The sequence below is a fragment of the Centruroides vittatus genome, unplaced genomic scaffold (assembly GCF_030686945.1).
Source record: "Centruroides vittatus isolate TY-2023 unplaced genomic scaffold, ASM3068694v2 contig_1159, whole genome shotgun sequence".
Lineage (NCBI taxonomy): Eukaryota > Metazoa > Arthropoda > Arachnida > Scorpiones > Buthidae > Centruroides > Centruroides vittatus.
Genome location: NW_027120745.1, coordinates 1,198,092 through 1,215,057, shown reverse-complemented (window position 1 = coordinate 1,215,057; position 16,966 = coordinate 1,198,092). Strand labels below are relative to the sequence as shown.

At 30.9% G+C, this 16,966-nt stretch overlaps 1 protein-coding gene across 4 annotated transcripts in view; it reads left to right on the top strand.

The window, feature by feature from the left end:
* Larp4B (La-related protein 4B) overlaps positions 1–16,966 on the top strand; it is a 193,235-nt gene that overhangs the window by 171,326 nt on the left and 4,943 nt on the right. For all 4 annotated transcript variants that reach the window (XM_067276669.1, XM_067276666.1, XM_067276661.1 and 1 more), the window contains 4 exons: positions 331–444; positions 3,306–3,511; positions 10,796–11,123; positions 16,503–16,659. In XM_067276669.1, coding sequence (XP_067132770.1) covers positions 331–444; positions 3,306–3,511; positions 10,796–11,123; positions 16,503–16,659 — 805 coding nt within the window. The remainder of the gene's footprint in view (positions 1–330; positions 445–3,305; positions 3,512–10,795; positions 11,124–16,502; positions 16,660–16,966) is intronic.

The following is a 16,966-nucleotide window of genomic DNA, read 5'->3' as shown; positions in this document are numbered from 1 at the left end:
ATTAAATCTAATCAACTATTATTGAATCTTAACTTCCACAACTATATTTTTGTTAAAGTTGTGTGATATTTACAAACAGGAATGTGATGTAACTAGGTAGTTTTTCCACATTAGGGTTGCTTTAAATTTGAATGAATAAATAAACACTTTTTTAAAAATAAGTTTATAAGAACTGATTGATGATGGTGCATCAATATAATTTATTCCCAATCATTTTTTAAAGTTAAATTTATGCATTAAATTGTACAGAAATAAAATATATTTTGTTCTTAAATAAATTAATAATGTTTACGTTTCATATTAAATGAAATGTAATGTAAATATTTTTAGGGTGATGCAAATGGAAATGGATTAGACTATGGCAACAAATCTCCCAGTGCCAAACAAGAATGCCCTAAATTTGATCTTGAGGCTTCATCTTTTCCTCCACTTCCAGGGTCACTTGTGAGTATTACTGTTAATTCAAAATTTTCTAAATTAAATGATAGAAGTTAGATGATACATTTTTCCTAATGGAAGGGATTATTTTCTCATGGTGATCTTATAATTTATTAACAGTGTAAATTTAACTTTTGTGAAACTTATAACTAAAATATGTTAATATTGTTGAACTAATTGTTCAAGATGTGGTTATTTATTGTATTTATTTTGTTCGTAATAATTAATGACCATTAAACATTGTTTTGAGAAAACTAACAAAATATAGTGGTCTGTTAACTTCTTAACAGATTGTATATAAATTTGAAGTTATGTTTGTATAAATCATAGTGTATAAACTTGAGAATAATGATCAGATTTATTGTCATATTCTACTTTGTCAATAAATTTGATCAGTATATTGAACGTTTGCACACTTAAGAACTCATAACTGAAGAAAAACACAATGCTCTCTTAGTTTAAATTTTAACATTTTTGTTATTTTTTCCTGTAAAAATAAATTCAACATTAGCAACACAAATCTCAAAAAATTTTGTGACATTTTCAACATATAACAAAATTTAAATTGCTCTGTACTGAAATTAAGGTAAAATGCATTATGAAGTCTGTCAGGAGAATCATGCTTCATTTTTAAAAACAAACTTTTCAATAAAATTATTTAAAGGAAATTTAGTGATTTGATTTCAGTTACATCAAAACAACAGTATTGGTTTTTTAAAACTAATGCTGTTGTTTCAATATTTGACGAAACATATAATATTTTAACAGGCCAGGGATATATATGATACATTAGAGAAAATATTTCAAAAAGTACTCATTGGTATTATTTTTAAAGTTGAACAAATAGTTTTAAGTCCTGACTTCTCCCATTCAAATCTATCCTTTAGATGAATTACACATTCTTCTGTGTATTTTTTTTAAAAATGTTTTTCAATTTAGACATGGACTCTTTTTAATTTTTTTTTTGTTAATAATTTTAGTGTGTTCTCCAAATTTTTTAAGTCTAGGCCAATGATATTTTTATCAGAAAAAATATGAAATGCTTTTGATATTGAAGTACTCTCTGGTATGTGGTGCCTCGATCTAAATATGAGCTTGACTTCAAATTGAATGAGATGTGGAAAAAATGCAGTGTCATCACAAGTAATGAGCATAGTATACAAAATGCCATTGTTTCCCAAAGAACGGTGATAACCTGGAATTGTAATAGCTGTGGCAAGTAGCATGATAGTTTCAGTATGATTTTTGGATCAGTGTTGACTGACATAGCTAATAAGTATTATTATTATACAATCGAAAAGAAATTAGGCTAAATTAAAATTTTTACATTGTTTATTAATGTAATCATTGTGGGTGTGTGGTGTACATTTTTCCCACATTGTTTTAAAAAATTTTGAGCGATATAAAATGCTAAAAAACCTTTTATATTTATTTATAAAAAGTTCAAGAGGTTTAAACTGTTACATTAAACTTTTTATCATCAACAATTTTTTCGGGTGCACTAATACAAATAGCTTTGGAATATCACCTATTGGAGAATACCAAATAGTCTGCTGTATTATTGGACTATAATAAGACTAATGTAATAATTAGATACAAAGTAATTTTACTAGAAGTAGGGGCTAGTTCACCATCTCATCATTAATATAATAATTTTTGATTCAATTTCTGGAAGAAAAGAATCTTCCTGGAGTGAGAATAAAACCTGCAACTCTTGCACACTGTGCAGATTCACTGTGTTATGCTATTTGGACCTTAGTTCTGTATTCACTTCCAAGCTATTAATTTAGATATAACCATACCAGTTCTCATGCTACTAACTTAGGACAGCTTTAGCATCCATGGCTTTCAGCCACCTGTCACCTTTACCTCAACATGGTGTTTATATACATACATAAACAATAAATATTTTATATCTAACTATTAAATTTGCTTTATCATAGCCTAATAATACAGCAGATTATTTGGCATTACTTGAAAATCAGGTTTGTTTGTGTGGAAGAAAATCTTTTTCAAGATACACTATATCACTGAGTGCAAAAGAAACAGGTGTATTAGGTTGAATTAGAGTAACATCATTTTAAAGTCAGTGATTAGTGTTGTAGACATAATAAATTACTATTTTAATATTTAATTTTTGAATCATTTAGCAGCTATTTATTTAGTTGCATTTTGAAAGCACATTTGCAGTACACTTTGGTTACTGTTATAATTTTTAAAATAAGTAAGTTATTAAATTTTTTCCTTCCAGTATCTCCACAAATTTTTGCTACATTGCTACATACTATCAATATAATATATACCGTATATCTCGGCTGATAAGACAATAGTTGAATCATAAAAAAAAAAGGCCCCCAAAATCTGGGGTCATCATATAGGACAGATACAAGAAAAATTAGATTGAAATTTATATAAATTAAAACCATTATAAAAAAATGGACAAACCATAATTATTTACTAGTATAGAGTAGGGTATGTGCACAAAATAGAATAGCCCATAATGTTTTTGTGAATAGTCAAGGTCGTTACCTGAATGCCAAGTCAGTGCGAATGTTTGCAACAATCACAAGGCAGTGCTGCCAGATGCAAGGAAATAAAATTTGTTTGTTCGAAAAATTGCAAATGGGACAAAGTTTCGTATACGCTATACGGTATTATTATTCAAAAGATGATCACCGAATTAAACTAAATTCATAGGCCATTGATAGTTTGGAGGTCATCGTATAGGACAGACATATGATAAAACTATAAAACGTCAATGAAAATTTATACCTTGTCTTATCTGAAGGTCGTCTTATCTGCTGAGATATACGCTAATTGAAATTAATGTTTGAAACATATTATTAATCTATACTAATTATTTTCAGGAAGCTGAAGGTTATGATGCTGATATATTTGAAAGTCGTTTATCAGATGTCGTCAAAGGTACAGTTAAGCCATCTATGAAAGATAGCAAAACTCAAACATCTGAATCTGCTTTGAGTAATTCCAATGTCACCATGAAAGATAGTTCAACCTTAACAAATGGAGATCTTCCTCCGGTAGTTCTAACTCCACCTTCTTCCCCTGAAGTGTATGTTTCTTCTTTTTCATTTTAAGAGAATAATTACAATAAAATGTGATGGATTACAAGTATACTGTAGTATATGTTGAATTACATTATGTATATGTTATATTAATAATTATTTTGTAGTTCGTCATTTTTGCTTTAAACTTAAAGGATTTCATTACTTTTTATGTAAATTTATAGAATGGTGTGAAAATATAGAATAGATAGATTTAGTTACCATATCAACTCAAATGTAAAATACACTTTTCAGCTTTTAGTATCTCTGAAATAGGAATCTTAGTTTTGATATCATATTTAGTGATTTCTAATGACTGCTGCTTATTTTTGTCACTAATTACATTATGTTGTTTTAACGATTTTATTAAACCAATATTATTAGTAAAAAATATTTAACAGGTTATACAGTAGAGACTCGTTAATCGGAACCCCGGTAATCGGAATCGCCGGTAATTGGAACGATTTTCAGTCTGACTGTGTCGTGCCGAATCGAACGTTTTTGATACTAAATTTACTTCTAAAGTATAATTTTCATGTTTTTATATTTTTCAATATATTTATTTTGTTTGTACAAAATGCAGAAATAATTTTTAATGATACGATAGCCTCGATGATTATTATAAAATTTTTTGTTAGGCTTAAAATCGACGAAAATTCAACACGAAGCGACACACAACGGAGAAAAATTTGAACATCGGACAGGTTAATATATTTATTCGTACATAATCGGTAATCGGAACAAATCGCTAATCTGAACAACCTTAGTCCCCAATTGATTCCGATTTTCGGTTCTCTACTGTACTTAGCATATTCTCATTAGTCTATTACAGTAATTTCATAAGTGTTGGATGAAAATTTCATAAAGCTGTGCAGTGCTCTTTCAAGGAATGTTGCATTTCCAGTGCTTTAAACTCTGAGTGTGCTTACATGTAGGAAGATGTGAACATCAAATTCCATGTTGATTAGTGTAGTTAATAAATTAAAACTATTCCAATCAACATTAAAACTACTAAAATACTCAGGAATGTGATCAAAATAGTGTTAGTGTTAATTCAGAATAGTTTAACACTGCAAATGAAAATATTTCCAATTTTGATTTCATGGACTATAATAATATATAATCTGGTGCAATTAATACTGATTCTGTTGACATAATTGTCTTGGAATTGTCTATTAAAGAAAACTATGCTGTGGTTTGGATTTTGGCCATGGTCTGTCATTTGAGTAGACAAATGCAAAATATTTTACATTGATGAACGAATTTTGAAGTATAGCTTTGCAGAAGAGATGGGGACATCATTGAATTTAAGTTAGAAATATTTAAATTTCAAGGCCAAAGTATTAAAGTCAAGATCAATTTGTATACATTGACACATGCACAAATAAAACAAACTAACAAGAGATTACAACAGTAGATTAAACTCAATATTAAAAATATGACTGAATACAGAGTATTTAAAGTAATCATCACATATGTTCTGCCAGTACTGGCTAAGAACTCTATAGAAAGACCGATTATTCCTTGTAAAGAGGAGGACAAGCCCTTACAAATATAATCTACACTGAACAAATACAGACAGTTTTATTACAGAAACAAGAAACATTGTTGGTAACTACACAAAATGGTAACTCTTGTAGACAAAAAATACAACCCTGACCGGATCTAGCAGTACATAAAATGCACAGATATCATTAGTCAGTTTGGTCTTGAAAGTTTCATGGTAAGCACCCTAACTCAGCCAGGATCATATTGATACACTTCATAAAACTGACTGCTGTCAATGGGGAGAAAGAGATTCTCATTTGCATACAAGACTAAGTGATAAATACAAGATACCATAACAAACTTAAATATATTCACACGTTTGACGTGTCTAGCATAACGTTAATTCTATATTTCTTATTACATCGTCTTATAAGCATTTCTTAGTACAAGATACCATAGAACAGTGGTGCGCAAACGTTTTTCGACTGCGACCCCTTTTGTAGAAAGAAAATTTTTGGCGACCCCTAGAGATAAATGTTCACAAATACGATGTATATTTCGCGCATTTCTTTCGTTTCATCGAATAAAAACATCATCATATCTGGCTCATATTAATTTTATTTATAATTTTAAGAAAATACTTTTTGTATAACATAAACATCAGTAAATTGCCCTTTAATGAGATGTATGTGGCTGCAAGTTTCTAATTATCTCATCGATGTTTGGATGTATGTTGCTAATTGCAATTCGCATATCATCTTCAGGGTTTAAACGCGAGCGGTATTTAGTTTTTATTGAAACTAGTTTGCTAAATCCAGTTTCACATAAATACGTTGATGCAAATTGTATTAAAACCCTGATGGCATTCTTGCATAAAACGGGATATTGCTTTTCCACGGATAGCCAAAATTTTTGGCAAGGCTGAGTCTTAAATTGATTTCGAAGAGTATAATCACTAATTAAATCTATCAATTGCTCTTTCTCACTAATTTGAAGAGTTGAACTGCATATGTCGTAGGAAAATGGATCACGAATCCAACCAAGATCGTTTTCAGGAAAATCCTTGAATCTTCTCGAAAAAGTTTCCTTTAACTTTTCACTGTGATTGGAAATGATGTTTTTAAATGTAAATATATCTATATTATTTTCCTTGATAAAATCGTTAAAGCAAGGGAACATGTCGGTGTTGTTTTTATTCAGTTCAGTTTGCCAGAGACTAAGCTTATTCTTAAAAGCTTGAATTTTACTGGCTGAAGTTATGATAGTTAAATTCTCACCCTGCAAGCTCAAATTTAAGTCGTTAAGTTTTTCAAAAATATCAACTAAATAGCTCAGCTTCCCTAGCCAAACTTCATTGATATAATAACTTGCCAATCTATGTTTCTTTTCGATTAAAAACATGTACACTTCATTTCTCAAATCAAATATCCGTCGTAGTATTTTCCCACGTGAAAGCCATCTGACTTCGGTGTGTAACAGTAACTCTCATACGTTGAGCCCATCTCATTGCAAAGTATTGAAAAGAGACGGCTGTTGAGGCTGTTGCATTTAATGTAGTTAATTGAACTAACAGCGTCTTGTAATATGTTGTGCAACTCTTCATCCATATCTTTTGCAACAAGAGCTTGCCGATGAATCATACAGTGACTAAATACCATATGAGGCGCCACTTTCTGAATTAAGCCTCTGAGCCCTTTATTCGAACCTGTTAATGCTGCAGCACCATCAGTACAAACCGCAACACAGTTTGCCCAGGTAAGGGACTTTGCTTCAAAATATTCATTTATTACTTCGAATATTTTTTCTCCAGTTGTTTTTCCTTCCAAACTTTTGCAACATAAAAACGTTTCTGTTATATCTTCATTAAAAATAAACCTAACGTAAATAATTAGTTGTGACATTTTAGTAATATCGGTAGTCTCGTCCAGTTGTAAAGCAAATACAGATGAATTTTGTATGCGTTTTATGACTTCTGACTCGATATTTCGTGACATTTCGGAAATCCGCCGAGACACGGTATCTCTTGATAATGGTATTGTTTTTAGTTCATTTCCGTATTTATCGCCATGCATAATTGATGTCATCTTGGTTGCTGCAGGAAGGATAAGGGATTCTCCAATTGTATGGGGTTTCATTGTTTTTCCTATTAGATAAGAAACTTCTAAAGAAGCTCGTAATGCTTTCTGAGGTATTGTTGTAAATTTCTTTAAATGTGCACTTTGAATTTTCAGATTTTCAGCTCGTCTTTGAAAAAAATCGGCATGTTTATTTTGAAGTTCTTTATGTTTAGTTTCCAGGTGCCTTTTTAATTTACCTGGTTTCATGCTCTCATTTGCTAATTTTTCGTTGCAAATGACACATATCGGGCGTTCTTCATCACCAACAACACAAAATGTAAAACCATACTTAATAAAATCCTCATTGTATTTTCTTATTTTTTTAGATTGGGCATTTAGTTCAGTATTTTGCGACTCCTCATCAGTATTTGTTCGTTTGTTAGCTGAAGATGTACCTGGTGTGCGTATTACCCATTTATCCATTATGAAGATAGGGGTTAAATTTTTTTAACTAAAACAAATAATATATTTTTTTTATCATTTTTTTCGAGAAATTCAATAAAATTAACAGAGATCTTTCTCTAATGATAGTACATACCTGATAACAAAGAGTAGTAAAGCCCGATAAAAATATACAAAATCATAATTACACAACGTCACACGAAAAAACTCGAGGTGAAACTAAAACAATTGCAGGCCAACTGCTACATGCTACAACTTGACATGGAAACGCGCAGTAAAACATTCAATGTTAATTTTTGGTCGTTTGGTTGGCCTTTGAGGATTGTGGCTTTTTCCTTTGTTTGGCTTGGTATGCTTAATGCTTCACTTATCTTATCTCTTCTTTTATGGCTTGGTTGGCCTTGGCTTGGTACGCATGTCTACAAGATGACTACCACAGCTCTTGATTACCACTCCATCTCGTACGGCGCGCATGCTCAGTGCGCACCGTTCGACACAGTACGTATAACATCAATACGTCGGACAAATAGGCGCTTTTTAGTAAAACTGGCGAATTACCGCGAAGAGGGCGCCATCTACCGGAGTAAAAACTTGCGTCTTTACACTTTACATACATTACGCATTACGGTCAAAGAAAGAGCGGACGGCATGAAATTGCAATTAAACAGTGAGTGACGGCGCTTCACTCTTTATATGTACACTGTATTGTATGCAGCATGCAGGCATAATGCATTTCATAAAAATTTGGCGACCCCCAAAAAACTTCTGGCGACCCCTAGTTTGCGCACCACTGCCATAGAACACACATCTTAAAAGAAGACACTTATGATGATTGTTACAAGTGTTGTCTATCATGCACAAAACTATACAACACATTACATTGGGTTCAAGCTTTTAAAACAAACTGACTACTTATATTGACATAACCAAATATAATACACCAAAAGTATATACACAAGGAAAATTGTACATATCCAAGAATCATACTACAAATACAAACCTCAGATGGTCATAGAAAACAGCATGCACAATATACTGTGAGTCGAAATCACAGACAAAACAATACATCAGAACAGACATCACATTCATTGACAAAAAAACAAAACTATTTACATCAGACATGACTGTATCAAATGCTCACAATATAAATACCATATTTTTGTGGAATGACTGGCCTGCCGGTCTATCTCGGGAGACCACAAAATCGGATATTTCTGTAGGTAAAAACTAACATGCTGGTTTATCCTGGAGAATGCCTACATGCCAGCTCAGCGATGTCATTAGGGCTTTAAAAAACTCTGATGAACTTGTCTGAGCAAAGATCTGTGTGCACTCAAAGGAGATGCAGTGGAGTCTTCTCAGCAGATCTTCAAAAGTGACAAAAAGCTAAGAGAAAAGTTTCAGTCAGCACAGATGTTTATGAAAGACACAGAGAACCAATCAAAAAAAGGAAATGATTTCTATTAAAAGATGATAAATCTTTAGTTTGCCCAGAAAGCAGATTAGGAAGAAATGTCTTGCTCTGCTTTAAACCATGAGTTGATCTGTAATATTTAGAATGATTGGAAATAGTCCATTATTTAATAGCTCTAAAAAAGAAATATTGTAGAAAACAGATATTATGCCACGTACTGCAGTCTTGAAACATTATGGCTTTGACAGTACATACATTACACTACGGAAGGCTATCATAGTAAACAGGTGTCATAAAATTGGGAAATTCTTAAACAGATACATGCACAAACGGAAAGTAACAAAACATTTGTTTCTATAATTATGCCTTGACTTTGGTCTTGCTTAGCAGTAGACTTCAGTATATATGCAGCATGTGATACACTTCAACACTTCCCTAATACATTTTATTTATAGTATTTCCCACAATAAGAATGGAGCCAATGTGCTGGATTTTGAATATCTATTGCTGTCATTTCAGCTAAGCAGTGATAATTCATACATGTCAAATGTCTTGTTTTTAATGATCTAAAATTGTTTGCAAAAATGTTGAAAATGTTAAATAGATTAAAATGTTTAAACTGTTATAATGTCTGTGTAACAAATTATAAATAAACCAAATAACTTAGAAAGTTGTATTATATGTCAAATCATACAGCAACTCAGTTTTATCAAAAAAACACATTTTAAGAAGGCTTCAATATGGATGCTGTTTGTGATGTGAACAATATCCAACCAACATTCCATTTCTCACTGTGTTTTGCATAATTTCCTGAGTAACCATTTGGATTACTTCCATAATTTGTTACTTAAGTTCACCAATGTATTGCACTTTGGATGCATACAAAGCCTTTCATATATACCCAGGAAAAAAAAATCCAGGGATGTAAGGTTTGGTGATCATGGTTGCCAATCTAATGGTCAGGAAAGTTGTCATTCTAGACAGGTTTACACTGACAATGCCCAGTGTGATGGAGCACAATCTTGTTAAAAGTAAACATTTACTTTCTGATGTTCTAGTTGTTTATGGCATAACATCACAGCATGTCAAGATGTGTTAATAGTCACAGTAAACTGAAGATTCATTACTTTAACAATCTCCTTTCCAACTGGTGGTCTGCTAGAACTTTTCCTCTTTTCCATGTTCTTGAATTGTTGATACAAGCACTTGGCGTACTTACCAGGAGGATCATGTTTATACTCAGTGTAAATGTCTTTGCACAGTTATTGGCAATTTTTGGTCATGCATAGCGCGCACACTACTTTCTCCTACATGGTCACCATTTTGGATCTGGTATCAAAAAAATATGTAAGCAAGGTAAAGTACAAATATTTTTAAAAAATATTTGTACTTTAAAGTACAAATATTTTTAAAAAATATTTGTACTTTACCTTGCTTACATATTTTTTGGCTAAATTTTTGTCAGTCTGAACTGACATTATTAAGTTAACATAGATTCACTCTCTTGGTGAGTAATAGATATTTTCTAGTTAATTGTTCTGATATATTATTGAACATGATATTCTCTCCTCTTATTTTTATATAGTTATATAATAATGCTAGTCATTATAATATGTATCATTATTAATATAATAAATATTTTTACTTAAATAAAATCATAACTTTATCGACTTAATTATTTCAGATAATGCATTTTTGCCTGAAAAATTACTACTTCACTAGCTATATCCTATATTAGTTAATGAAATAGTAAATTTTTTTTTTGTTGTTGAAAGTACATAAATCAAAGTATATTTGTAAATTCAAATTATTTTTAATTATCAATTGATAAGTTTGATATTTTATATTAATAAACTCAATTTATTTTTCAGTGTAGAAAATTTTGTTAATATTCAAGATGATATAAATGAAGACACATTTCCAGAAACTCAAGAGGAGGAATCTGAAACTGTCAGTCCTTCACCAGTCATACCAACTGCCACTGCCGTTGCTCCCTCATCACCTGTCAATAAACCTAGTTGTGTTGTTTCAAGTTGCAGCTCATCACCCCCACAAAGTGCATCCATGATAAATATTCAAGAACTGTTGACCACATCAAAAGTGATGACAAAACCAACTGTGAACAAATCTCTTGAAATAGAAGAGAGTCATATCACATTTAATGGGCATTTAGAAAGTGAAACACCTCCAAATATAGAGGTTGGTTTTATTTTGAATTTAAACAAATACAATGATAAGCAAAAGTCTTGCAGGATAATTTATTAAAAAAATTTTTTAACTGAAAAATTTTTCTTTTGCTGCTTTTCTTGAGTGTGACAGGTTAAACAGGTGACATGGTTTATAGATTATTTTATAGTAGTAATAAAAATTGTCATAGACCCTAAAAATTTGCTCAAGACTAAATTTAATATCTTTCATTGAATGTAATGCTTTGTTAAATTATTATTTAAAGGATCATTTGCTATTAATCTTTACACTGGAAATTTTTATTTATAATAGTCACACACTTTTCAGTCCCATTTATAAACCTTTGTCAGGTGTTCTAGCTTTCCATTTTAGAATAACCCAAATTCTTTGCTTTCAAATCAAATGTTTGAAAATATTGAACTTCACAATGAAATCATGAATCATGTATTGTCAAGGCAAACTACTTGCATTTTCTTTTAATTTATTCTAATTTGCAAGCTTTTTGGAAAAGCTTAATGAAAATGAAGAAGAATTAAGATTAAATCTTGAGCATAAAAGTCAAAACGGTACATTTCACAACTCTAGGAAAGGGACAAATCATCAAGTCATTCATCAAACAGCATTCAGCTCCCTATACATCCCCACAGATTCAAATCACCCTGCCAAGTACAAAGCTTCGGCTTTTAGAACTTAGAAGATGTGTGTTGATTTCACATGTACAACATGATTTTCTGATTTCACATATACAGCACAAGTGTGATGGATGGACAAGGACTTGGAAATAGAAACGATTAAAAGGATAGAAAAAGGTTGGGCTATTCAAGCAAATGGATCACACTGCTAATAAGACTACACAACAAACTTAAAACCAAAGATGAGGAAGCAGCCAAATGGAAGAATACCACAATGATCTACAAAAGGGCCCCTAACATGTAGTATATGTAGAAATGACAAGGACCCACTTCCAGACAAACTTACAGCTGGAGTACACAGGGTTTCATTAGTCAATGAAGAGCTGGGGCCGTATTCTGGTCATCGTCTCTCACAAGCTGGTCGCTGATTGGCTAATCCAAATGATTAGCCAATCAGCTACTGGCTCGTGAGAGACCAGAGATAGTGACCAGAATATGGCCCCTGGACCTAAAAAAAAAGCATAAGTTGAGATTCCAGGAGGAATTTAAGGACTAGAATTAGAGAACATCAAGACAATGTCAGGAAAGGTAACACAGCACTAGCAACAATTGTAAATGTACAAGGTACAGTCAAATGAGGACTAAAATCATAAGAGGTTCAGTCTCTCATAATGGCAATAAATAAAAAAAATCGAGATATTTATGCATTCATTTCTAAGCTTATGTTTAAACTACAGACATGTGGAAACTTTCCCAACAGCTTGGAGATATTTTCCATTATAAAAGGAATTAGAAAAATTAAAAGAAAACAAACTACTTGTTTGCCTGTGATACCTGATTCAGTTGTGAAGTTTGGTATTTTCAAAAATTTGATTTGAAAGCACTTGGAGAATTTGAATTATTCTAGAATGGAAAGATAGAATACCTGATGATGGCTCATAAATTGGGCCAAAAAATGTTCTGTAACTATTGTAAATAAAAAATTTCCAGCATAAAGGTAAAAGTTCTGATACTATAGAGTGAGCTGGACAAGAATGAAGAGACTAACCAAGGATTATTTACTTTCATAATGACTTATTTTGGTTTAAAAAAAATTATAAATCAGATAGATGAAGAATAACAAATATTTTCTTTATTACCTAAGGAAAAATATAAACTCTTTCACTCATGATATTTTTCTAATAAGCAGGTAAATCTAAAACTTTGCATAAAAATTGAACTTAAACAAATAAAATAATCAAATTTTATAACTAATTTTTAAAATATCAGACCTGTGATTTTGATTTGAGTGATTCCTTTCATTTGCACTTTCAATTGCACAAATCTGGCATTTATTTTCAGTGCTGTTGCTAGGATATCTTGCCCCTACATGAGATATTTTTTTGCACAAAATGCAAATATCTGTGAATTCTTAATTTTTTTTATCATTAACTATCCCATGTTGAAATTTTTTCCATTGCATGTCATGCCATGTGGAATTTTTGTCAATGTTAAGCCTAATGAAAATTGCATGTTTTTAAAGAAAATAATCATGTCTGGTATCATCTAAAATTATTTTTTTATTTTGCACAAACAACATGGATATATTAATAAATATAAAAATTATAATGACTAGCGACATCTACTTTAAAAAATGTTCTGATGCTGAAACGCAATATCTTGGGTCCACCGGTCAAGGTCAGCAGGTCACAACTTGAGATATATCTGGAATAACACAAGACAGGTTAGGATAATTGAACGTTTGGAAAACATTGTTATATACTATTCCTTACAAGTTTATTCCCTTGCTTAACAAACTCACACCATGACCACTTTGTTCATGCTTGATTGTGCAGTGCTATAAATCCATATAAATATATAATGCAGGTATTGACACTTGGACCATTAGAACTCAATTTTACGTTGCCAACAACTTTTTTTTTATTTATTATTATTATTTTCTTTGTCATTTTTCATTTTCTAATTTAAAAGTGCTTAATTAGGAATGTCTTTTAGCATTCCCTTTATGTTGGCACATATCTGCATGCAGTCCATGCCTGCATATTCAGGGCCTGTTTATTTTACATATTAAGTTTGTTTTCTATGATTTATGATCCTATATTCCTGGCACAAGCTCCTCGCTTATCAACCAATTTACTTAACGACGTAGTCGTTGGAACGGAACTCGGTCGTAAGGTGAGGAATACCTGTATTTCAAATTTATCCATACTTAATAACTTAGTATTTGTGTTTTACAATTTGTACTTTGTATTTTTGTTAACATGAAAGAAATAACAGACTATTAAAAAGAACAGTGTTTTTTAAAAAACTAGAATAAAATGGCCTTTTTTGTTTTTTAATTTAAAAATGTGACACTATAAAGCTTGACAGAACTTAAATCAGATTTATTTTCTTTGGTTTCAGCATCAGACTTTGCTTAACATTTATTATTAAATGTAAAGCTTTAGCAATTGTTAATTTTCTGCATGCAGTCATTTTACAAAACATTAAACAGTGCATATTTCATGATGGAAAAAATTTTTCATTGAGTGTACTTTTTACATTGACTAAAAACAAAAGTCTAATTCATCCAGCTTCATAGAATAGCATGTAGAATTGTAAATGAGAATTTTGTCCATAGACTGGAAAGTATTATTTTCTAATGATTTTTGCATAATTATTAATCACACTATGGAACATCTTATTTTCTGCATTAAATAATTATATGATTGTTAATTATCAGATATACAGTGGAAGTCCAAAAGTAAGTGGTTAAGTGAAATAATACCAAATGCAAATGCTAAATGTAGTTTTTTGCATTTATTGTTTTTATTTAGTATTATTTTTTCAACAGAATCTTCATTGATAGGCAAAATGCTCCTAGAGGTAGGCATTAGGCACCATCTCTTATTATAAAGAGATGATGCGTAACATCTGCCTATAGACCAAATTACTTGACATTTAATTATTAATGGTAACAGTTATAGCCTGACCTAAATATCCAATTTATTCTTTTGAGTTAGTTTTAGTCAGTTATGTTTTTAATCACAATTTTTCTCTATTAAGAAGAATTTATTAATGCTTCCAATAGCATACATGATGTACAAATCAATCAGTAATATATTTCTACTATGAAGAAATCTTTGTCATACTGAAAGTATGCCTAAATATCTTTATTATTAGTTCTAAAGTTTAGTTATATAGTATTATTGATAGTTAAAATTTTTAATTATTTTTTAAATAATTAAAAATTGTGGATATACAGAAAATTTTACTTAATGAAACTTCGATATGCACAATAATTAACACAATTTTTTATGGTAGCTGAAAATTTTTTGTTTGCAATCTGAAGGAGGGAAACTTAAATCACGAAGCTGTAATAGAGCACAAAAGTGTCACTGCCAGTGAGATGTATTACATGAATGTGATCAAGAAGTGAATGTTACAACTAAAGGATTAACTGCAAGAATGCTTGATAACTTTTGATCATATTGCTGGTGCCAAGGAAATTTTGTTTGACTTGGATCCTAATATGAAAAGAAGTTACAAAATACAGAAAGATCTTAACTAGTTGATTTGGCACCTAAATTATAAGAGAGAATGGAAAATGTTAACCTTTCAAATAACATTATTTAGCTATTACCTTGCAAAATATTTAAATAAAGTATAATTATCTGTTAAATAAGTATTAGTAAAATTATTAATTGTAATGATCTTACATCCAGTGTAGCTGTGTGTGTATACATATACAGTAATGTCTTACTTATGCAACTCTTGAGACATTTTCACTGGTTCTGGCTGAAGCCTGGAGGAGATAATATATTTAAAATCTCTCATTTGAATGACTTTGTTCTACACCCCTACAAAAGTTTCAGACTAATGTATTTTTTTCTCACTTTATTGTTGTCATGATTGTCAATCATAAGAACTGAGTGAGGTCACTCTTCTATAGGACAAACAGGTGCCCAGAAAGATATAAAAGCAAAGAGGATTATCATACTGGACATAACATCTGATTTTAAAAAGAGAATGGCTGCTGGCTATATGTTTAGACAAAACAAGTGGTAACGTCATTGGTACGTAACGTATTTACTTGCATATTTTCCAAATTTTGATAAATAGATAAGAGTACATGTCAGGGATGGTCAAACTATGTCAGTCACCTTCCTATAGCCAATGAAATTTCCAAAATCCACATACTTCCAGTTTCCACCCTAAGGAGATTTTAACACCAAGAAAAATAGAGTATTGTACTTTGGTTTCACAGGTGTGCTTTTGCAGTAAAACTTGAATATGCACATTAGTTTCTGGGTGACATAGGTAGCAATGTTGCTAGATTTAACTTTATTGTTTTTTTTAAATTCAAAATAAAATGCTTTTAACCATGGTAATCAATACTGTAAGGGAAACAGTTATATTTTTAACAGTTTTTGTCCAAGTTTGTCTATCTCTTTTCTACAACACTCATTTAAATGACTTTTATCATTGGTTTCTTTAGAGTTGTATAACTGCTGAGAGAGTGTGTGCGCGCGCGCACACACATATATATACGGATAGAATCATTATTCCTATTGTTTATTATACTCAATTATTGCAATTTCACTTCAAATGCGTTAATTGCATTAAATGAGGTTTTCCAGTCATTTATAATCATTTCAAAATAAAGAATTGTTAGTTAAATATACATAATGTTTTTACATATCCTAATTGTTTATAAAATACACATCATGTATGACTCTTATAACAAAGAAAATATATTATTTATTTTTATTGTGATTAGGATGATAAACCTATGAGGAAACTGACATATTCAGAAGTTGCACAACGAGCAAAAGAACGTGTAGAAAAACTTGCCCAGGAATTGAAAGAAAAAGAAAGGCAAGAAGCAGCTGCTCGCTTAAGACAACAAGAAGCTCAGAGCAGGCAGCCTGCACCAAGTAAGGAATATATGATGTTGAATTATTAAAATTTGATTATTTTTTTAAAATAAGAAGGAAAAAATTACCTTTTGCCATAAATTTAGATATTCTGTCAGTTATGTATAATATTGGCTAGTTAATCAAAAAGATACAAAATAATCATAACTTGTCCTTTTACAGGTAATAAACTTTTAGAACAGATTTGGTCAGATTTTTGTCAATATTATTCATTTGAAAAATTACAAGATGACTTTGTACAAAGGTGGTTCAACTTCAGTCTAGAATTTTGGTAATAGCAATGGAACTGTTCGTGTTACATAATACC